At 38.4% G+C, this 24,399-nt stretch overlaps 1 protein-coding gene across 6 annotated transcripts in view; it reads left to right on the top strand.

Moving 5' to 3' along the window:
- Ccdc91 (coiled-coil domain containing 91) overlaps positions 1-24,399 on the top strand; it is a 179,445-nt gene that overhangs the window by 66,572 nt on the left and 88,474 nt on the right. For 4 of the 6 annotated variants that reach the window (XM_013033428.1, XM_013033430.1, XM_013033431.1 and 1 more), the window contains 2 exons: positions 7,647-7,724; positions 24,021-24,128. In XM_013033428.1, coding sequence (XP_012888882.1) covers positions 7,647-7,724; positions 24,021-24,128 — 186 coding nt within the window. The remainder of the gene's footprint in view (positions 1-7,646; positions 7,725-24,020; positions 24,129-24,399) is intronic. The other 2 variants (XM_013033434.1, XM_013033429.1) reach the window with 1 other exon arrangement.

Raw genomic sequence — 24,399 nt, 5'->3', positions numbered from 1 at the left:
GGCTTTTTTCTTTTTGCTTGTGTGGTGCTGAGGAATTGAACCCAGGGCCTCAGGCATGCAAGGCAAGTGCTCTACCACTGAGCCACCTTCCCAGCCCCGAAGCTCTGTATTCTTGAATAAAAATGTCAAGCCATCCATAGTTTTATTTGGTTAATTTTGTGTTTTTCTTTTAGTAATATGGTAGCTTGGTATGTTACAATGTATTAGTAACTTAAAAGTAAGCCCTGGAGGGTTGATTGATCTAATTGCACCCTACTATATCATAGAAAAGCATTGAGAAAGCTGTGAGTTTAGAAATAGTTTAATTGAAATTTTTGAACAGATAGACACATGACTAAAAGTATTTGTTAACTTTCATACTTGTATCAGAAAAATAATATGAATTGTGATGTCATTTATTTATTCATTCAACAAACATCTTTGGGAACCAGGATTCAAGATCATTTTCTGCCAGGTGCTGGTAGCTCCTAGTTGTAATCCTAGCTACTCAAGAATCTGAGATCTTAGGAGTGTGGCCCAAAGCCAACCCTGGCAGAAGCAAAAAGCTGGAAGTAGATCTCTAGCTCAAGTGCTAGAACACCAACCTTGAGTTGCCTACACCTTGAATTTAAACCCCAGTATTGGCACATAAAAATAACGTACTCTTTTTGGGTACTGGTGGCTCATGTCTGTGTCCTAGCTACTTGGGAGGCTGACATCTGAGGATCACAGTTTGAAGCCAGCCTGGTCAGAAAAGACTGTGAGACTCTTAACTCCAATTAACCAACAGAAAGCCAGAAGTGGAGCTGTGGCTCAACCTTGAGCTGACATAATATGTTGTACCTAATGTTTATATATGATTATGTTGATATTAAATCTCTTCTTTATTTCTTTGATGGGTGAAATCTTCCCAGTTCTCAACTCCATTTGACCTTCCAATCCTTGCCATTCTCATTTCTGTCTTTATATAGGCCTCATTTTCTTCAACTGGCACCACTTGAGATGTATCTGTTCACATATTATAGGTGACACATCACCTGCTCTGAGCAAACTCCTCATACTTGGAAATCTTTATTATCTCTGTTTTCCTTCTTTCCAAAAAGTATGGTGTATGAGCACTATCCTCACTGTCCCCGTACACCTCTCCCTGTGCTGTGGGGAGTCAGTTGATCATAAGGGCTCTGAGGGAAAACTATTAACATGTATTAATTGTAGTTAACATATTAACATTTTATTGGCATACCCATGGAGTTTGGTATCATCTTTGATACATGTATACAGTATGCTTTGATCAAACCCAGCTTCTCTTTCCTACCCTTTTCTCCCTTCCCAGAGGTTGGGAACTGGGGTAACCATTATATTTCACCACTGTTCCGGTTGGTGTTTATGGACCACTCATGGTAGGTATTGTTCTGATGCTGAGGGCACAACAGTGAATAATTCCTGTTGTCTTAGAGATTGTGTCTTGAACGGGTAAGTGTAAGGAGCTACATTTGGATTGTGAGGAGGAAAAAAAGTGGTAATAGTAAAAAGGACTTAAGTAGTTTTTGACTGAGCAACTGGAGGAAAACCAGGAGTTTAGCACTGTTTGTTAACTTTGAGATGGCTGTTAGATATCGATGCAAATACATTAATAGTAATGAGATAAATCTGACAACCATCCATGTCAGAATTTGAATATATATTGAGTTGTACATACATAGTATTTAAGGCTATGATTAGAGTTTGCAAAAGTTTGAATAACTGAGCACTAGTGGCTCACATTTGTAATCTTAGCTACTCAGGAGTCTGAGTTAAGAGGATTGCGGTTGGAAGCAACCGCAGCCGTGGAAGTCTGTGTGAAACTTACCTCCAATCAAGCAGCAAAAAAGTTGGAAGTTGAATTATGGATAAAGTTGTATAATACCAGCACAAAAAAGCTAAGGGAGAGCTCCTTGGCCTGAGGACTGGCACATACACAAAAAAGTTAAAATAAAGATCTGAGTCTGCATTTAGAAGTTGGGGCAAAGAGGAGCCAGTAGAAGAGATGGATAGGGATACTGCAGGAAGATAATCAAGTTAGACTCTTAAGGATTGAAGAAAGACAAAGAGTTTTAAGTAAATAAACCATTTCAAAAAAAGAAGCAGTGGGGAGGCAAGCAGAATTTTTTAATCTTGACATGTTCTTATGTAGATTTACAGTAGCCAAGATAGCTAGAAGGAAAACCCAAAACACCCTCTGTGATGAAAACACATGATGGTTCGTATGTATTGCAGTGCACAGATTGGTAGAGCTGAGAGCAATAAGTCATGGATTATTTTTCACATCTGTGCTGGAGTCTGATGGGGAATGTAGAGGCTTTTAATTATAGTCCTAAGAGGACCAAGGCATTATTATCTAAAGCACAGTTGTTCGTAGTCGGCATGGAGGACTTGGAAGATTGATCTGAGGACAACAGAAGAAGTAGTTAAAGGATGGGGGTCTCGTTCTCTTTAGAAATACCCAGAAAAAAAGTAGCCATCCCAAAGTGTACAGCCACAGCATGAAGAGAATTGGTAGGAAGTGTAGCACAAGACACTGAAGAGTATGGCAAAGGGAGGGTTTAGATAAAGCAGGCCTTGCAGCACTGGTCAGAGTTAATGAAGTTGTCTCACCTTATAATAATTACAGGAGAAGGAGCCCTTGTGTGGAGTGCCTCTGGGTTCATCTTGTTTTCTAGTAAGGGATGTGGCTCCTAAAAGTAAACTGAAAAACCTGGTGTGCAACTCTGTAGACAAAAACATTTGAAAAATAAGGTAATGTACCAAGTGTTCCAGAAGTCCCAGGGGCCTGTGGCTCATGCCTGTAATCCTAGCTACTCAGGAGGCTGAGATCTGAGGATCACAGTTTGAAGCCAGCCCAAGCAGGCAAGTCTTTGAGACTCTTGTTTCCAATTAACCACCAAAAAGCTGGAAGTGGAGCTGTAGTTCAAGTAGTAGAGCACTAGGCTTGGGCAATATAGTTCAGGGATAGTGCCCAGGCCATGAGTTCAAGCTCCAGGACTGCCTTATGCATGTACACGCATGCATGTATGTATGTATGTACACACATTAATAAAGAAGTAAAAATGATAGTTCAGAGAAAAGGTAAAATTCTCTTCCATCATCCTAGCTTGAGATATAATTAGCCTATAAATTGTCTATATTTAAGATGTCCAGAGAATACTTTGATCTATATGGATATGATGAAATGATTACCAGAATCTATAACACATCTTCCAAGTCACTTTTGTCTGGTTTGTGTGTACATGCCAGTTTTGGGGCTTGAACTCAGGGCCTAGGAGCTGTCCTTGAGCTCTTTAATAAAGGCTAACACTTTATCACGTGAGCCCCAGCTCTGCTTCTTGTTTTTTGGTGTTTAATTCAAGGTAAGAGTCTCATGGACTTTTCTGCTCAGGCTGGTGTTGAACCAAGATCCTCAGATCTCAGCCTACTGAGTAGCTATGATTATAGGTGTGAGCCACTGGTATCCAGGTCCAAATCATGTATTTGTGTGTGTGTGTGTGTGTGGTAAGACCATTAAAGATCTACTCTGTAAGCAAATTTCACATATACAGCATATTATTAACTTGTTAATAACTTGTGCTGACAATTAGATATCCAGGACTTACCCATTCGCTGAATGTTTATATCCTTTGACCAGTGTCTTCCCACTTCCCTCATCACCACCCCCAATTCCAGGCAGCCACTATGCTACTCTGTTTCTGTGAGCTTAATTATTTTAGATTTTACATAATAGGGAGATCATACAATATTTATCTTTTTCTGACTTGGTTCATTCTGCATAACATAATGTCTGTAAGTCTCATCCACGTTGTTGAACTTGCATGGCAGGATTATCGTTTTTATGACGGAATAATGTTCCTCGGTCTGTGTGTGTTTGCGTGTGCGTGCGCGCACGCATGTGTGTGTGTGTGCGCGCGTGCGCGTGCGTGCGTGTGTGCATGCCAGTCTTGGAGCTTGAATTCAGGGCCTGGGCACTGTCTCTTAAGTTTTTTTTTGCTCAAGGCTAGCATTCTGCCACTTTGAGCCACATCTCCACTTCCAGCTTTTGGTGGTTACCTGTAGTCTCATGGGCTTTTTTTTTTGCCTGGGCTGGCTTTGAACCATGATCCTCAGATCTCAGACACCTGAATAGCTAGGATACAGGCGTAAGCCACCAGTGCCTGGGTATTTTTACTGTGAATTATGCTTCAATAAACATGAGAGGACAGGTTTCTGTTTTGATAGATTCCATTTCCTTTGGTTGTATACCAAGAGATGAGATGACTGCATTGTATGAAAGGTCTGTTTTTAATTTCTTTTGAGGAATTTTGTATGATTTGCTTATAACTACTAGTATACATTCCCACCAAACAGTACAAAAATGGTTTCTTTTTTCTATATCTTTGCCAACACTGTTTCAACACTATCTCATTTAAAAAATGCTAACCATTCTAATAAGTGAGAGGTAATAACTCATTGTGGTTTTGGTTTGGTTTTCCTTGATATTTAGTGATGTTGAATGTCCTTACAAAACTTGTCCTTACACAAATTAGTGTGTATCTTCATTGCAGAAGTGGCCAATTGCAGTTGAATTATTTGTGTGAGTTCTTTTTCCTTGCTATTGAGTTGTCGGATTTTTTTTCTTTGTCCATTAACTCCTTATTATTTGTGGAATTTGCAAGTCTTCCTTTGCTTCATAGTTTGATTTTTCATTTTTCTTCAATGAGAAGAATCTTTTTATTTTTGATGTAGTTTCATTTGTCTATTTTTCCTCCCTCCCTTCATTCATTCTTCCCTTCCTCCTTTCTTCTCTCCATTTTCCTTTCTTCCTCCTTTCCTCCCTCCCTCTTTTCCTCTTCCTTTCCTTCTCCCTCCCTTCCTGTTCCTTCCTCTCTCCCAAGTTCTCCCTGTTTCTTCTTCTTCTGAATATCTCTCCTCCCTCTCCTTTTGAATTGAAACGAAGGCCTTATGCATGCTGACCATGTGTTCTACTGTTGAGCTCTACTCCAGTTCTTGTACCTACACTTTTAGTGTCATATCCAAAAAAATCACCAAAAAAAACCATTGTTTGCTTCTAGTAGCTCTATGGTATCAGTGTGTTCATTTAAGTCTCTATCTACTGCATTAAATTCTGTGATTGTTGTAAAATGAGGATTGTTTCATTCTTCTATAAGAGAATATCTAGTTTTTCTGGAACCATTAACTGAAGAGATTATCCTTTGCCTAACATATGCTTTTCATTGTTGTGTCAAGCATTAGTCCACAGTATCACATGTGTTTCATTCTGGGCTCTGTAGTTCCCTGTGTCTGTTTTTATACCATTGCCACACTGTCTTGGTTACTGTGGCTTTGTAAAGTTGTTTGACATTATAGAATGTGAGGTTTGTAGCTTTCTCTTTTAGTCCTCAAGTTTAATTTTACTATTTGGCCTATTAGAAGTTTATGATTACTAGAAGGGCAAAGGTGGCTCATGCATGTAATCCTAGCTTCTCAGGAAATTGAGAGCTGAGGATTGTGTTTCAAAGCTAGCCCAGGTAGGAAAAAGTCCATGAGAATCTGACCTTCAGTTAACCACCACAAAGCCAGGCCCTGAGTTCAAGCTCCAGGACTGGCGCACAAACAGAAAAAGAAGTTAACTGATTACCAAATACATGAAAAATACGATTGCAATTTTGATAGAAATTGCATTGAATTTGTAAATTGTATTGGATAATATGGACTTTGTATCATTTCTTCCATTGCATGACTAGACAATGTCTTTTGGTTTATTTATAACTTATTTAATTTTTTAGCAGTGTTTCTCACATTTAACTGTATAAAATTTTTATGTCCATAATTTTATTGTTTTCAAAGTCACTTGTACTCTGTTTCTCTCTTTTTCTGGATAGTTTATTGTTAATTTATAAAGCACAATGATTTCATTTTTGATATGTTAATTTTGTTTCCTGAGTTTTTAGTGAATTTCTTAGTTTAGTTGTTTTGTGGTGCAGTCTTTAGGTCTTCTATGCATGGGATCACATCCTCTTTAAAGGTACAGTTTACTTCAACATTTCTAATTATTATGATTTTTATTTCTTTTTCTTGCCTAATTACTCTTATTAAATCTATTACTTTGAAAGGCAGCAGTCTTGGTAAAGTCCTCATTTGTCTGTTTGTGGTAAAATAATGTGATGCCTATTTGCAAGGTAATTGCAAACACCTGTGTCTTCTGGGGGGGGGGGGGGGGGGGGAAGGGAAAGGGGAGGGGGAGAGTTGGGGAAGACTGAGACTTCTGGAACTTGAACTCAGGGCCTGGGCACTGTCTCTGAACTTTTTTTTTTTTTTTTTAACTCAAGGTAGCCTTTCCGACTTAAACCATAGCCTCAGTTCTGTTTTTTTTTTTTTTTTGTTCTTTGTTTGTTTTGTTGTTGTTCATTGGACCTAAGAGTCTCACAGACTTAACTGCCTATATTGGCTTTGAAGTATGATCCTCGTATCTCAGCCTCCTGAGTATCTAAGATTACAGGTACAAGCCACTGGCACCTCGCTCTGTACTCTAGTTTTCACTACAGCACCTCTTAAACAATGGAAAATAACTTTTTAACAAATTGCTTGCTGCTCTGAATCATAGACTGAGAATCATCTTAACAAAAGTGATCTTTCCTGCACATACCCATAGTGATCCTTTATCGTTAGGTTGGTCACTGGGAAACAGCTACTTGGTTTTAACAAAACAGGTAAAAAGACACACCCAGAGAGGAATTGGATGTTGATGAGAGAGTAGAACCTCCTTTATCAGGGAGATAGATGATTTGTTCTTTGATGAAAGAACAAATTGTACACTGCATGGTGAGACTGTAGCTAAGGTTTGATCAGGGTACACTCATTCAGGGGTTCATGCTGATAAAAGCCATTTGAAACATGTGGCTTCAGTTGTTTTCCTGGGCACCATTGTCAGTTAATCAAATGGTAAAAAACAAGAGAAGAGGGTCTGAATGATGGGAGTTGTGTGTGGGTTTTGAGGGGCTCATTACTTAAGCCTAGCTTGCCACTTTATCCAAATCCATCTCTGTTTAAATCTGTCTATGTCCTCTTATTCCTTTCTGTTCTTTTGGGCCATATTATAAACCCTTACATGTATTAAGTGTGTGTGTGTGTGTGTGTGTTTGCTCATACATGGATTTATTCCTTTTATCTCGTCTCTGTTTCCTTCCTTCCTGTTTGTCCGTGGTTATGTTGTAAAACTTTCTAGTGAAATCTAGACATGCTCTGTAGGAAGTGCACATGCTCCGAAGTAAGTTCATCTGTTCCATTTCTAGGCAGGTAGAGTTTGGGGCTGGCTAGTCATCTTAATCTAGTGGTTTTTAAATTGGAGATGTTAGAAACACCTGCTGAAATAATAAAATAATGAAAATAAAGGCCTTGCCAGCCTTGTTGCTGATCCTTGTCAAGACTTGCTAGATGCTGGGGTGTCCTTACATTTCTATGTAAGGCCTTCTTTTCTGGTTTTATTTTCTTTTACACTCCCATTAACTCGGTGCCTTCCAAAGCTTTTAAACATAACTTCCTTTTGAACATCCTTTTTTTCTTTGTCTTTGTCCCTGGAAATCACAGCCAATGGATTTTATTATTTTGCCAACAAAACAGAAAAACAACTCCTGGATTCAGTTTCTTTTTTCTTTCAGGAAAAACATAAACAAGAATTGGAAGACATGAGGAAAGCTGGTCATGAAGCCCTTAGCATTATTGTGGATGAATATAAGGTAGAGACTTTTACTTATTCTTTATGGAAACCTTTAGTAAGGCCTTCAGTGAAATACACAGGCATGTGGCAGCATATACACATCTCAGAAGCATATTTTAGCTCTGTATCATGGCCACAGGCAGCTGGACCAAAGGTATACTTGGCCTCACAATTCTAGTTCATACTCATGTAGGCCCACATGACTTTGGGCCTGAGATGAGGCTGAACCTCATGGCAGAAAGGAAAGACAGAATCAGGACAAGGTGCACTTGGGGTACTCTAGCAATGACCTACTTCCTCCGTAGGCCCCCCTCCTCCTCATAATAACACCATGAAATTCTCAGTCCATCAACTGGCAAGGGCCCTGGCTCCATTCACTAACCAGAAGTTTATATATCAGCTGTCAGGACACACTTCAGAAAGAAAACCATAAAAACTGATTTAGGTTTTATCTAGTCTACAAATGTAAATTGAATGCATATCTGTGGATTACAAGGTAATGCTAGATATTACTGTACATTTGCAGTACACAAAATGTCAGAGAATACAAGATCACCAGGTAAAAGAATTTGAACATAATATGCTATTTATTAATTGTTAATTAATTAATTGCTATATAGTTCATATAAATAATTAGTTCCTATCTTGTCTTTTTTTGTCTCTCTGATTTGATTCTGCTTCTGTGTTACAGGAAAGAAAGTTAAGTCCTGGTATAAATCTGAAACAAAATATTGTACCTTCTTTTCTTTTGTTAAAACAAGTTAGGCTTTAGATACATTTGATTAAGAGACTTGGAGGAAAAAAAATATATATAGAAGAAATAGGATATATATATACACGTGTTATATATAGTATGTATACATAAATATATAACATATTATATATAACACTATTTTATCTCTCTACCACATAAACTTAATTTTAAAACAAATTGAGAGATTAGTATTGAATACTTTTTTTAACCTTAAATTTCATGTTAGATCATTTTTTTTTCATGTCATAGGAGTATAATTCTTGTTAAAGTCAAAATCAAGCAATTCTTCCTGGAGATTATCATTAGCAGTGGGTGTGCATATGTCCATCATATTTACATACACATATGCTCTTACCGTGCTTTTAGTTTTAGGGTTTTTTTGGTGTGTGTGTATGTGTGCAGCCAGTCCTGGACTTGAATTCAGGGGCTAAGCACTGTCCTTGAGCTTCTTTTGCTCCTGACTAGCATTCTACCACTTGAGCCACAGCTTTTAATTGGAGATAGAGTCTCATGGACTTTCCTACCCAGACTGGCCTCTTAATCACAGCCATTAGATCTCAGCTTTTTGAGTAGCTAGAATTACAGGTATGAGCTGCCTGTGCCCAGCCTCATGTTATTTAGTTTTGCTTTCACATACAAAAAACTTCTACTCAATTGCTACCTTTTTTCCTTCATGGTATATTTATTCCATATGACTTGGAGATGTTTTCATGTCAGAATTATTTTAATAACTCTTCTTTAGTATTTCACAGCATAAATATATTTCATGGTTGATTATTACAACTAAAGGTAAAAAAAATCCTAATTTTCATATGGAAACATGTTTATCATAGATTGAATGGCTTCACTTGATTTGATGGAAAATAGTGGATAATATACTATCAAAAGCTTCTATAATCATTTTAATAAAAGTAAAGAAGTAGAAAAAATAGATCTAGAATGAATTTAAATAAAAAATGCATACAGAAATGCCCTAGAACATTGAAATAGTTAGATATGTCTTGGGACATGAAAGCTCTTTTCTCCCCATACTTATAGTTGTATGAAGGGACTTAATTGTGACTTGTCTGTATACATACAGTGTACAGATTCACTGCCTTCTATCATTCCCTTCTCCCGACGTTCCAAATCAATCTCAGAAATGTCATTTTGTTGACCATATCAGACTACTGAGATGCTAAGAAGATCATGAAATCTGCTTTTTTCAGTTTCTTTACATCAGTCACACAGACGTGGGGAATTCATTGTAACATTTCCACAAGTGTTTACAATGTGTTCTAGTCAGCTCCTATCTCTTAACAGTCTCCTGGCCCTCTTTCCCTTTCCCTCAAACAACGGTATCAGGTTTTATAGTTGCAAGTCATCTGTTTTAATGGTACTCAACCTCCTTCATTCCCCTCCCTAGCCCAGTTCCCACCTCTGCTAGTAATCATCTCCCTCCAGGATTCAAAGCCCCAACCCCTTGGATTCACAGCTTTTTTGTTTGTTTGTTGCCAGTCCTGGGGCTTGAACTCAGGGCCTGGGCACTGTCTCTGAACTTACCTTGCTCAAGGTTAGCACTCTACCACTTGAGCCACAGTGCCACTTCCAGCTTTTTCTCTCTATGTGGTACTAAGGAATCAAACCTAGGGTTTCATGTATGCTAGGCAAGCACTCTACCACTTGAGCCACAGTGCCACTTCCAGCTTTTTCTCTCTATGTGGTACTAAGGAATCAAACCTAGGATTTCATGTATGCTAGGCAAGCACTCTACCACTAAGCCACATTCCCAGCCCGATTCAGTTTTTCTTGAAGTTCATTGTGCTGTTTTCATATAGAGTTATAATATATTACAAAATTGCTCACCCAGTTTTATTTTTTTCTGTGTTTATACATATAAATAATTATGTATATGCATATATACATATATATGTTCACAAGTATGTATGACTTTTAGATTTAGTTTCCACATATGAGTGAAAATATTTGAGCTTGGCTTGCCTTGTTCAATATGATATTCTCTAATTACATCCATTTCCCTGAAGATGACACAATTACATTCTTTCTAATCCCTGTGCAATATTCCATATTGTATGTATGTTCATGTATGTATATAACACACATCACTTCATCTGTTCATCTGTTGTTGGGCACCTGGGATGATTCCATCATTTGCCTATTATGAAGAGTACTGCAGTAAACAAAGATATGCAGGTGTCTTTCTGGTATCTTGATTTACTCTCCTTGGATATAGGCCCTATAATGAAAACAGGTCATCAGGAAGACCTGTTTTTAGTCTTTGAGGTGCCTCCATACTGACTTCCATAGTGGTTACATTAGTTTACAGTCCGTCAACTGGGTGAGGATCCTGTTTCCTGCATCCTTACCAGCATGTGTTGTTTGTTTTCTTGATGACTGTCATTCTGACTGGGGTGAGTTGAATTTTAATGTAGTTTTGATTTGTATTTCCTTTATGGCTGAGGATGATGGAATATTTCCTCATGTATCTTCTAGCCCTTTGTATTTCTTCTTGTGAGAACTATTTATTCACTTAATACAGCTTGCCCATGTATTGGATTATTTGTACTCTGGTTTTTTTTTTCCTTCTCTCAATTCTGGATATAAATCTGTTATTTACTTGCAAAGATTAATTCCCTCCCCATTCAAAATATGTTTCAGCTTCCTGTGATATTGGCTTCTGTTTCTTTGTGAACAGTTGTCTTTCTGGTTTTTTTTTTGTTTGTTTGTTTTCTTTTGGTCATGGGTCCTGAACTCTTGGCCTGGGCACTGTCCCTCAGCTCTTCAGCTCAAGACTAGTGCTCTGCCACTTGAGCCACAGTGCCACTTCCAGCCTTTTCTGCTTATGTGGTGCCAAGGAGTCAAACCCAGGGCCTCATGAATGCAAGGCAAGCACTCTACAACTGAACCACCTTCCCAGCCCAAACATTTTTAATACTTGGCATTTCTTGTATTTCTTTTTGTAACTTTTCTCATGAGACATAAGTAAGCTCATCAAAAAAAAAAAACACAAAAGCTTCAGGTTTGCCTTATATAAAAATTTTACTCCTGTTTTCAGATGTTTTCTTGTTTTGCATTTAACATATTGACTGTGATGTATTTGTGTATTTAGTTTTTGATTCTCTTTGGAAATCATTGTTCTCTTTACATAGATAACTGATTTTTTTCTAGCCATGTATTCATAGGTTTTCTCCTAGTTCCCCTCTCTTTCCTTGTTTTTCTTCTTTTGTGTTTATGTTGGTTTGCTTAATGTGGTCACACATTATTCTTTAGCTCCTATCAATTCTCCCCTTACCTCTCCCCCCCTCCCCTGCCCTCTTCTTCTCTCCTCTCTTCTCTCCTCTCTCCATCTCTTTCTCTTTCTTTTTTCTCTCTCTCTGCCTCTCTCTCTCTTTTCTTTTGTCTTTCGTGTGTGTGTGTGTGTGTGTGTGTGTGTGTGTGTGTGTGTATGTGTGAGTGTGTTGGTAGTAGGACTTAAGCTCAGTGCTTGAGTTTTATTCCTTAGCTTTTTTGCTCAAGGCCGTATTATTTGAGCTACAGCTTTACTTCCTGCTTTTTGGTAAGTAGTTTGGAGATAGCTGTCTGCTCTGGCTTTGAACCATGATCTTCAGATCTCAGCTTCTTGAGTTGCCAGGATTACAGGAGTGAGTGACCAAGTCTCTATTCATTGTTTTTCTTCCATCTGTCCTTTAGAATGGGCAGCATTCATGAATATTTATTCACATTTACAGATTCTTTCTTCTTTTACTCAAACTTGGTGTTTAGAACCTCTGTTGAATTTATTACTTTTATTATATATTACTTTGGTCCAAAAGTTCTCTTTGGTTCATTTGTATAATTTGTGTCTTTATCAATACTGTGTTATTTTATGAGATGTTACATTTTTTTTCTTTTAGTTAATTGGTTTCTTTTAGTTCATTAGTTCAAGCTTGGTTTTCTTAAATTCCTAGAATTTTTTTTATTTCTTTATTTTCTTAAATAAAACCAGAACTTTGACTGCTCTGTTTGCTAAGACAAACATGGAGATCTTTAAAAAGACTCTTTCCATGCCTCTTATTTGCCCTGGGCGTAGGACATACTTTTGTATTTCTTTCCTTTTCTCCTTATTTTCTTTCCATTTCTTTCACTTTTGTGTGGGAAGCTGAACATCGTTGGTTTTATACTGTGATAGCAGGTGCTCATACCCATCAATCTTGGATTTGTTTTATTGTATTTTTATGCTTGATTAGTGATTGGACTGGGCTAATCTGGCGAGGTCAGTGTATCCATACCACACAGCCTCTCATTTTGCTCTAGTTGGTCAGTCTTGGGTATGGACTTGAGCTTCTGACTTTTCCGTAGGTTTATATAGCTCTTACAACCAGGTGGTTTTGACCCAGTTGTTGCATTAACTTTTATCATGTCTTTACCCATTCATTACTCTACATTCTGTTCCAGTGGTAGTCAGCCCCTTCAGCAGGAGCTTTTTGAGGCTTTTTTTTTTTTTTTTTTTTTGGGTCCAGTCGTGAGGCCTGAACTCTGGGCCTGGGCGCTGTCCCTCAGCTCTTCAGCTCAAGGCTAGCGCTCTACCACTAGAGCCAGAGCGCCACTTCCGACTTTTTTCTTTTTTTGCTTATGTGGTGCTGAGGAATCGAACCCAGGGCCTCGAGCATGCAAAGCAAGCGCTCTACCAATGAGCCACCTTCCCAGCCCAATCTTTGAGGCTTTTTATAAATCTTTATTAGAGAACTTCTTTGTCTTTTTTCTCTGGTCTTTTTCGCCTTCTCCTTTCCTCCTCCCCTCTTCTACCTTTTTTCTACCTTCTTCCTTTCTCTTTCAAACTAGGAGTTTGAACTCAGGGCCTGGGCATTATCCCTTAGCTTTTTCACTTAAGGCTGACGCTGTACCACTTGAGCCACACCTCCACTTCCGGCTTTTTGGTGGGTAATTGGAGATCAGAGTCTCATGAACTTTTCTACTGCCTGAATATCTAGGATTATAGACCGGAACTACCAGTATCTGGCAAAAAAAACTTTTATAATATTCTTGGGCCTTTGAAGGCTAGAATGACTAATTTCCTCACAGGTAATTACTTCACCCAAATCTTCCTTTTGAAGCTGGACCAAGGGGAGAAGGGGAGGGAGGACTTGTGCTATGTTTGCCAAATGGCTGCCATCTATCACAAGTATAGATGCTACACCGTCCAGGTCTTGAAGAAGGAGCTCTTCCAGTTTTGCCTGCTGGCGACTGTCTCTGGAGCTGAGCTGAGCTGATGCCTACCTGAGGATGCCAGACCCAATAGTTGCTCTCTAGATGTCAAGCTCAGAAGGATCCAGCCCTTCCCTACCTAGCTATTCCATATCTAGAGATTTTGTTTTTACAGATTACCATGAATTCAAATAGTCAAGCTTAAAATTTCTTTTTAGGATTTGTAGAAATAGTATTAGATAGAAATAGATGCATAGAGACTGTACACAGCAATTCCTTTGTTTAATTACTTGAAGATAACAAATAAAATTGCCTTAAGTATAAAACAGAAAACAGACTTAAAATTACTTTAAGATGCTACATATGGCAACTTTTCTCATAATGTTTAATTTTCTTTCTTTTCTCCTTTTGTTCTATGATTTACAAAATCTTTTATCTTGATAGTTAACTACAGTAAAGTTGATTTAAACCCTTGAAAATTTCACACAGGCATACCACACTTAAGTAACATAAGGATTTTCGTTTACTCATTTGCTTCAGCTTTTGTCTTGAAATTGTCGTTTCCTTGTATCTGCTCTCACCTCAACCTCATGAGTTATTAATAGCCATATAGTTCTATCGACCAAAGACTGGTGCCCATGGTACAGTGGAGTTCTTTTTTTGGTGTTTGTTTTGTTTTTAGGCAACCATGAGTCATATATAAACATATACATATATATGTTTTAAGGAACACTGAGCACATTTTAATGCTCACAAATTTTAATGATCCTCAAATTTTGTAGCACATAATCAACATTGTTTTGCTTTTCTAAAAAAACAACAACAAAAAAAGTACCACCAAGCACTGGTGTCTCATGACTTTTGTAATCCCAGCCACTCAAGAGATTGAGAGTTGAGGATCCCAGTTTGAAGCAAGCCTAAGCAGGAAAGCCCATGCAACTGTTGTCTCCAGTGAACCAATGAAAAGCTGAGAGTAGAGGTATGGGTAGAAGTGGTAGAGCTCCAGCTTTAAGCAAAAAAAAGTCAAGCAAGAATACAAGGCCTTGAATTCAAACTCCAGTATTGGCATTCTCTTCTCCCTCCCTCTCCCCCCCTCGCCAAAGAATTATGTTAAAAAAAAACAACTTTTATTTTCTCCTTAATGTAGGGCAATAGATTACACTTTTAAAGAATTGCTTAAGTGCAGGATTGTCAAAAAGGCCTTGCCACAGGCCATCATACCTGGAAAAAACTGCTTAAACAGATGCACCTGTGTTACTTAAGAAATAAGTTGTCCTTTTAAAGAGAAATTATCTTCTTGCACAGATGTCTTTTGTTGTTTTTTTTCCTCATATACCTTTGTAGACACAGATTCTATGAATACAGTGCCTACAAATATGTGAGGGAAGAACATTTGAAATACTAGTTCCTTCTCAACATGATTTTTCTCTTTGCCCTAAATAGCTTTGGGGAAGAATTGTCCACCAGAAACCTCATTGACATGGCATGTTAGAATTCAAAGTCATAATGTCTGCTAACATGTTGTAATAGTGAGGGGAAAGCACTCAGGGAGTGAAGCTCAGTGGGTTCAGAGTGGCTCACTTCTGTAATCTAGCTACTCAGAGGCTGAGATCTGAGGATCATGTTTCAAAGCTAGTTTGGGCAGGAAAGTTCAGCAAAAAAATCAAAAGTAGGGTTGTGGCTCAAGTGGTAGAGGTCTAGCCATGCTTAGGCACAGCAGCCAGACCCTGAGTTCAAGCCTCAGGACCTCCCCCTCCCCCCCCCAAAAAAAAAAGAAAGAAAGAAAAGAAATTCCACATGTCCTTCCTATTTTAGCTCACTTAGAACTCAGTTCATTACAAATAAGATGGAAATGTATCATCTGCTTTACATTTTCCTTTTTGACAGTATCCTGAATCTTCTTTCATCAAGGCAATGATGGACATCACGTTTTTCATTTTTTTAAAAATTGTTAATATGATATTTAAGGCAAATCACAACAAAACAGATGGGCATAGTGGCTCCAGCCTGTCATCATAGCTACTTGGTAGGCAGAGGATGGAAGAGTTGGCAGCACTCCATTTTAACTAATGGCTAGGTGCAGTGATGCATGCCTGCCATCTCTGCTTATTCCAGGAAACACAAGCAGGAAGATTGCAGATCAGCCCACTTGGGCTTAAAAATGAGCCCTTACCTTGAAAATAACCAGGTGAAAAGGTGCTTGAGGTGTGGCTCAAATGGTAGATTACTTGCCTAGCACACATGAAGCCCCATGTTTAATCTCTGATATTGCCCTGTCCTGCCTCCCTCCCACTTTGTGATTTGAAACTCATATACAAATTTGTAAATCCCATTCTATAATGACATTTATTAAGTATTTGCTTGGTTCGGGCTCACTTTATTCAGTTTGGAATTCTGTTTCACCATCTATTGTTTTTGTTATTTAAACACCAAGAATTTTGTGATCATAACAGACAGGAGGGGTATTGAAACATTATTGAATTTTGTCTTACTTCCCAAATTAGTTGTAATGTTGATGAAACAAATTTTGTGTGTGTGTGTGTGTGTGTGCGCGTGTGTGTGTGCGCGTGCGCGCGCGCGCGAGCTGCTACTGGGTCTTAAACTTGGAGGCTTTTGCCCTCCCTGGATTTTTCCACTCGAGGCTTGATGCTCTACTGCATAACCTTGAACCACACCTCCACTTCCAAGTTTTTGCTGGTAGTTGGAGATAAAGAGTCTCATGGATTTTCTTTGCCCAGGCTGGCTTTGAACCATGATGCTAGATATCAGCTAGGATTACATGTGTGAGCCATCAGCGCCTGGCCAAAAAAAAAAAAAAAAAAGTCTTTAATGTTTTTTCTTTTTTTGCAAATGCCTGATAAGTTATAATTACAATGATTTAGCAAGGGATGGGCAGATTTTCTTCTGAGTCTTAGAGCATTTTTTGAATACCAAGTTAGGAAACTCTGAAGTTTTGCCTTAATAGGCACATGAAATTTCTGCTATCTCTGGTGAAAAATGGTGCAAAATGGCTCTATAAAGTTGCTATGAGATCATCTTGACTGACTTTTGGATACTAACTTTCCATGTGAACCAGCCACTGTTCTCTTGATAAGTGTTGCTTTTACTGCACATGTTAAATATGCCTTAAATTCTTTCTGGTAAGGGTTGCTTTGAATTTTAACAATATAACATATGCTGCATGCCAGCTTAAAGTATCACATGACTGTTGTATTCCATTTTTCAAAAGCATCCACTTGATGGTGTTTTATTTGAACTTGAATTGTTTGTGCTGTTTTCTGAGGGAGAACATATTACATTCAGGAGACCAGCTTTTCCCAGGGTGTCGAATTACTTGTATTATATAAAGTCCTTTCCCAACACAGGAGAAACAACTCTGTGTTCCCTTCTTTTGATATTTTCCCTTGATTAGATTGCTATGTTTTCTTGTCCAAAGACAGGAAAAGTAAAAATGAAGTTCCGTGAGATCTGACTGTATCTTTACTTGAATTCATCATGCTGTTAATCCAAAGGTATGAAATAAATTTATAGCTTTAGTTATTTGGTTGAATCAGGATTCTCATAAATTCCGACTTTTATCATATGATCAGACTTTTCCTGGACAACTAGAGATGTTTATCATTGCCAATAAAGTTTGGCCCCTTCAGCATACTATATACTAGTGATTGGTTTGGAACTAATGACTTGGCTTATCCTTTCATACCCTCCCACCAAACTTACCCTCAGTGGAGCACTGAGAAAGCTTTGGTAGTTGAGGATAGCTGTTGTGTGCCTCTGAGTTCCCTGGGCTGAGCCAGAATTTTGCATGCAAGGCTATTCTTGTGGTTTTTCTACCCAGGCCAAAACCAAAAGACTTTGGAAACTTTGCAAGGAAACTTGTTCTATTATAGATTTAAGGCTTACATTTTATTGTTACTGAATAATCAACCTGATAGTTGAAATGTCCTCCCTCCCTTCCTCCCTTCCTCCCTTCCTCCCTTCCTCTCTTCCTCCCTTCCTCTCTTCCTCTCTTCCTTTTCCTTTCCCTTCCCCTTTCCCCTTTCCCTTTCCCCTTTCCTTTCCTTTCCTTTCCTTTTCCTTTCCTTTCCTTTCCTTTCCTTTCCTTTCCTTTCCTTTCCTTTCCTTTCCCTTTCCCCTTTCCTTTCCCTTTCCCCTTTCCTTTCCCTTTCCCCTTTCCTTTCCTTTTCTTTCCTTTCCTTTCCTTTCCTTTCCTTCAGGTGGGATTTGAACTTAGGCCTCACTTTTTTTTTCCTACCCCTTGAAACATCTCCTCAGCTCTTTTTGCTTTAGTTGTTCAAATAAGATCTTGGGAATTTTGCCCAGGCTGGCTTAGAACTTGATTCTCCTCCTTATACCACCCATGAAGCCTGGATTAGATATGACCTGCCACTCCCATCTAACTTTTGGTTAAAATTGTTATTCTTTGGCTCTCTACCTCCTGAGTAGGGGGGATGACAGGAGTTAGCCTCCACATCCAGCCCTCTGTTCTCTTTTGAGGATCTACAGAACAGACCTTTAGAAAGAACTCCAAAGATGAAATGTATTAAAATGGGTAGAGTTTGCTAGGTATTTCCTAAGACATAGTAAACCTGTCTTTTCCCCTTTAGCAAGTTTTTGCCCTATAAAACATGCTTGAGATGTTATGGATTCCTCTTTTAGATTAATATTTATGTATAATGTTTACAACTGAACATTTTTTATCAATGTCTTATTCTGTCTGGGTATGGTTAATCATTGATTTATACTTATTATCACAGACAATCAGCTTACTCTCTTGTGTCTTCTAAAGTCTATAAATCCATAACTGATGATATTGTCTTTATTAGCCTTTATCAGTTTGACATGCTTTGATGGAGTTGAAAGTGTTTATTTTCCTGTTATCTAAGCTTCCTGAGAAATTTCAATCCCTGATACTAACACTGGAAGAGAGTTTATGTAGTAGGATTATGATCAATGTGCTAGATCATCTATGCAGCCCATACTCTTTCATTTTTCCAGTAATAAAATCATTGACAAGGTCTGTCTAGACTCAGGTATTTTCAGTTCTCAAAAGTGACTGAAAAGCATTACTTAGACTAGTGGAATAATTGATATATTTGTGTTATACACTCATGTATTCATTAGCCACCAGTTAGATAATTACTGTCAGGCTACTATTGTAGCTTTTTCTGGTAGAGAAAATGAACTGATAAAATTGTGGCTCTGTGTGTGTGTGTGTGCGCGCGCGTGCACGCTCGCGCACGCGTGCATGCATGCGTGCTGACTGATTCTAGGACTTGAACTCAGGGTCTCACACTAATTCCCTTTTTTGCTCAAAGTCTTGAGCACTCTATCACCAAGTCACAGCTCCATTTCTGGCTTTTTTCCAGTTAATAAATCTCTTGCATTTATCTGAGTTGGCTGCCTTTGAACCACAATCCTCATATCTCAACTTTCTGAGTAACTAGGATTACAGGACTGAACCACTGGCACTGGGCGAGAACTTGTGCCTTAGAAATAGTTATTTGTCTAAAATGTCTGCACTTCTGATTTGTAGTGGGTTGATTGTCAAGCTGCTTTATAGGAATGAAAAAAAGGTTCCATGTGAAGACTCATCGTACATGTGTCTGTTTAAGTCTGAGTCAGGGCACTCTGGAAAGGCTAATATATTCCATTGTAATATTCATTGAGTTAGTAATTAATTGTGAACTGAGCAGTGGTGGTTCACACCTACAATCCTAGCTACTCTGGAGGTTGAGATCTAAGGATCATTCTTTGAAGACAGATCAGACAGGAAAGTCTGTGAGATTCTTTTCCCCAATTAGCCACCCAAAAAGCCAGAAATGGAGCTGTGACTCAAGTGGTAGAGTGCCAGCCTTGAGCCCTTAGGCCTAGAGTTCAAACCTCTGATCTCCCTCTCATAGCTGATAGCTTTTCAGGGTAAGGGAAAGTTCATTTCTCTTCTTTGAGATCTATATTTGATGAGTAATTTTAAGGGCTATATTTTAATGGTCTTGAGTAACTAAGAAAAGCTATGTTGATCCCAACTTGAATCCACAGAGCATGAATTTCATAAACACCTCCCATGCCCCAAAAAAGGAAAAGGGGAGGAATTTAAGTCTTAAAAATCAAGTGGCAGCCAGGTGCCTGTGTCTCATGCCTATAATCCTAGCTACTAAGGAGGCTGAGATCTGAGGATCCTGGTTCAAAGCCAGCCTGGACAGGCATGAGACTCCAGTTAACCACAAGGAAAAACCAGAAGTGGCACTGTGGTCAAGTGGTAGAGTGCTTGCCTTGAGCTGAAGAGCTCAGAGACAGTGCCCAGCCCCAGAGTTCAAGACTGACCAACAACAACAACAGAAAATCAGAAGTTGTTGTCAGGTACTCATGCCTGTAGTCCTAGCTGCTCTAGAGGCTGAGATCTGAGGATCATGATTCAAGGCCAGCCCAGGCAGGAGACTCATCTACAATTAACCGCCAAAAAGCCAGAAGTAGATGTGTGGCTTAAGTGGTAAAGCATCAGCCTTGAGTGAAGACACTAAGTGACAGTGTCCAGGCCCTGAGTTCAAGCCCCAGGATCAGCAAGGAAAAAAAAAAAAAGTAAGTTTTTAGGACAATCCTTTTTCAAAATATCATTCCCTATGTGAAGAAATAACGTGTTATTATGATTTTAGAATTTCTTCTTTACTGCCTGAGAAGCAGCTCTGTTTTTCTCTGTACTTATTCAGTGAGAAATCAGAGACACAAAGAAGCCCAGGCTTGGATCAAAGGCATATAAACAGCAGGAAGTGTTGAAATACAAGCCAGGTCACTGGGCCTTCATGCAGGCCCATTCAGCATAGTACCCCCTTCCTTGGAAATCTCTGTCCTGGATAGTGAAGCCAGCTTTGCTGTCTGCTGCCAAATGTGTCTTCCTTCCAGGGCTTTCTGATTATTTGAGAAATTGACATGTGTATTTCTTTTTCTGTATTAATAAGCAGGTACTCTATTTAATCCTTTGAAGGATTATGAGGAGGTTGTTCCAGTTAGAATTTTTTTTCCCTTTCTTTTTTTTTCTCTTTGTAACCAAAACTCTCTCTGACTCAAGTCACAAGGACAAAATGCCGTGGCATTCGAGGGAGAGGCCGCCTTTGCATGTGGCAGCTTTTCAGAAGGTCGAAGTTTCTGGAAGGAAGGCATGCAGAGGCTCTCTGCTGTACTTAATTTTAGAAACGTCTTAATTTTAATGTGTTGTCCATGGCACAAAACAAATTTTCACTGGGAGACTTTTGTGGTGTTTGAGGTAACAGCTCTTATGTTTCTAGAATCTCATCCCCACCAGGCCAGCAGGAATAATTCCCTCTGTCCTGGAGATTTTCTTTGGCATTCCTGGCTTCCAAAGTACTTTATAGCAATGGCTAGACGATATTGAATTTCCATGTTTAGATCTACACCCCAAACTTTCACATTTTTCTTTTTAAATTGCATAGTAACACTGAACTATTACTGAAGTTCATAGAAAAACCTGAGATTTTCTGTGTCCTTTGCAAGTGCTTGAGATCTGTATAGCTATACATTTCCAGCAATCTCAGCCAGACCTTGCTTATTTCTGTTATTATTATTATTTTAATGAAGGAAAAGGGAAGAGAGAAACCTTGGTTTCATCATTCAGTTCCAAAAGTTCAGTAATAGTTTCTGGCCTGTGTTTCTAAAAAAGAAATTGGATCATATCTATTATTATCTCTCCTAAGACATCTGGTGTACACTTTTTTTTTTTTGTTTTTAAAGCTAGTTTCAGGGCTTGAACTCAGGGCCTAGATGCTGTCCCTGAGCTTTTGTGCTCAAAAATAGTGCTCTACCACTTAAGCCACGCCTATTCTGTCAGGCTGGGTAGCCAGAAACCATGAGCTTAAACTTGAACTGGGAACTATGGTAGAATGCCTTAAATACAGATTGAAGTCTGTCCCAAAGAATAACAAGACTTTTACAGTACCTCTGACTTTTATATCACCTCTCTGATTTGTGTGAGTGTGCATGCACCCGTGCGTGCGTGCTGGTACTGGGCCATGAACTCGGGGCCTGGGTACCGCCCCTTTGTTTTTCCCTCAACTCTGGCACTCTGACTCTGGACTCAACCTCCTCTTCCAGGTTTTTATTGGAGATAAGAGTCTCAGATTTGTCTGCCCCAGCTGGTTTTGAATGGAGACCCTCAGACCTCAGTTTCCTGAGTAGCTGGGATTACAGGCATAAGCCACCCATGCCCAGTAGAAATCTTTTAATTGATGTGTTCCCTGTGTGCTAAAAGAAATTTACAGTTGATTAGAGAGGAGACATTTCTTTCATTGTCTTTTTATACTGTTGAAGAAGCCTAAGCTTCATTGTGTCTTTTGTGTCTGTAGAGAAAATTACAGAGGAAAACAAACTAGGAAATGTGAAAGCTAATGCTAATGTTTATTTTTAAACTAAAATTAGGAGATGTTTCAGGGCAAGTACTTTGTAAAGTAAATATAGGGTTCTGTAATGAGTAATAGAGAAAGCCGTAAAAACAGGTGACTGTTATCAGTATATATTTGTAACGAACTATGGAAATGATCCCTGAAAGTATAGTCTTTATCAGCATATATTTGTAAGCTCATCCCTAATGGTTCATACTAAGAAGGAAAAGACAGTTTGGGGAAGTGACTTATTTGTTTTGTAGGGCACAAGTGTCCCCATGTTTAGTATGCCTTCTTGTGGTATATGAGGTCTTGTAGCACCTGGCACCTTTCTGTCTTACCATTTACTTTCAATCCTAAACTCTTCTGTACTGTACTCATTTTATTTAATAGTCTCTATGTAGGTGGGGAGATCCTAGGCCCACGTAGGCATCTCTTTCCTTCCTCTGATAGGAGCCTTCCATATAACTGGTGCATGATTTCCAAGAAAAGGTGATTTATACTCAATGTTAGGCAGAACTCAATGAGTAAAGGAGAGAGAGAGAGGAGAGTTTTATTATTTAGTCACAATGTAAGAGGATTAACTTTGGGTTCTTAATGGAAATTAGTCAACTCTAGAACCTTTAGAGATAAATTGAGAATTGAGATGTGTCTTCTGTTCATAACTTTATATTTGGGTTAAACCTCAGATAGAACTTTATGTATTGATTGGCAGCTAAGTCTCAGCAGTGCTTCCTAGAGTATGAATATTATTATCTGGTAATCTTGCAATGAAAAAGAAAGTGAATTTTTTGAGAATTCAAACTGATCCAAAGATTTAAAAACATTTCTGTCTTTTTATAAAATACATGCTTATTTATTTAGCATCTTAATACATGTCACTTCCAATAGAGTAAATCTATTTTCACAACAAAGATGAAGAGATTTGTTTGGCTTATTTTCCTTGGTTGGTGAATGTGGCTGCAGGCCTGCTTTCTATAAGATGTGTCTGTTTTAACTTATGATTTTGATTTGAGTCATTTATTAACCAGATAGACCTTTAAAAATAGAATGTTTGCTTACAGAATTTCTTGTGTATACAGTTGAATATATATTTAAATGATGTAGGATTTATGAAAAGCATGTAAGATATTATTGAAAACATGTCAGTATAACATAAATAAAGCTAAAAAGGAAAAACATAAAGATAATAATAGTCTAAACCTCTCCAGTGAGCATGTGAGAAGACCACTGTTCTAAGTACTATGATGGCATCTTTATGTTGAACTTGGTTGGGTCCTAGGATTCACAGTATTCAATTAAGTTTGTCTAGTCTCAAGCTTTATTGCTTTTTTATGCATAATCCTTGAGATCCTGACTCACCCACTTTACTTATACCTTTAACATTAGGGGTGCGCCCCTCCTGGGGGGGCAGTGGTTCATGTTTGAAGTTGCTCAGAGGTGCCATCTGCTTTTACTTGACTTGTGGTCTTAGAGCACATGCTTGGCCCATGGGGTATTGCCATCTGCCGAGAGGATGTGGAGTTTTGTCAGTCGGCAAAATATGTCTGGCTTTTTTTTTCTATTTCTTTTCTCTCTGTCTCTCTTTCTCTTTTTCTGTCTCTCTCTTTTTCAAGCTATTTTCATATGTTCCTTGTCCTGGGTGGTCTTCATTGAACTGAATTTATATTGAACCAGAACTACTCGTTCTCTTTATCATTTTCTGTGACTGGCCTTTGTTTTGTTTGTTTGTTTTTTAAAGGAGAAGGTGTGTGGAAGGAATATCTGAGCCAAAAATACTCCACAATCTTGGCATTAGGAAAACCTAAACCTTAGAACTGAATGAGTGTGATATATAAATATGTCTTTCTACTCACAAATACATGCTTGGTAATACAGAACTGCTATGGTTCAAATATGCACAACTGTCAAAAAATTCCCCATGCCAACAGCAGATTCCTAAGTTTTATGTGTGTGTGTGTTTTTTTTTTTTGCTTGTTTTTAGGGATTACTGCAGTCTTCAGTGAAGCAACAGGTAGAAAGTATTGAGAAACAGTACATCTCTGCTATTGAGAAGCAGGCACGCAGGTGTGAGGAGTTGCTAAATGCTCAGGTAATGAGAGTGCATCCATCACTGATTTTCACTTTGCTTCTGTCCCTTTCTCTACCCTTAAGATAGCTGCAACTTCGTGCCTGTTACAAAGGGGGAATATACATATGTACATATTGACATACATGCACACACACATAAATATGTATGGACTACATTAGTATATAAACTTAAGTACATAGATATTTATGAATATGCTAGCTCACTCTCACAATTGTAATTGGTTCTATTATACATTTTTAAGTATCCACTTAACAAATAACTTAGAAATAAT

Source organism: Dipodomys ordii, unplaced genomic scaffold, assembly GCF_000151885.1.
Source record: "Dipodomys ordii isolate 6190 unplaced genomic scaffold, Dord_2.0 Scaffold167, whole genome shotgun sequence".
NCBI classification, from domain to species: domain Eukaryota; kingdom Metazoa; phylum Chordata; class Mammalia; order Rodentia; family Heteromyidae; genus Dipodomys; species Dipodomys ordii.
Note: the sequence above shows the minus strand (reverse complement) of the source record. Positions and strands in the feature narration are given on the sequence as shown.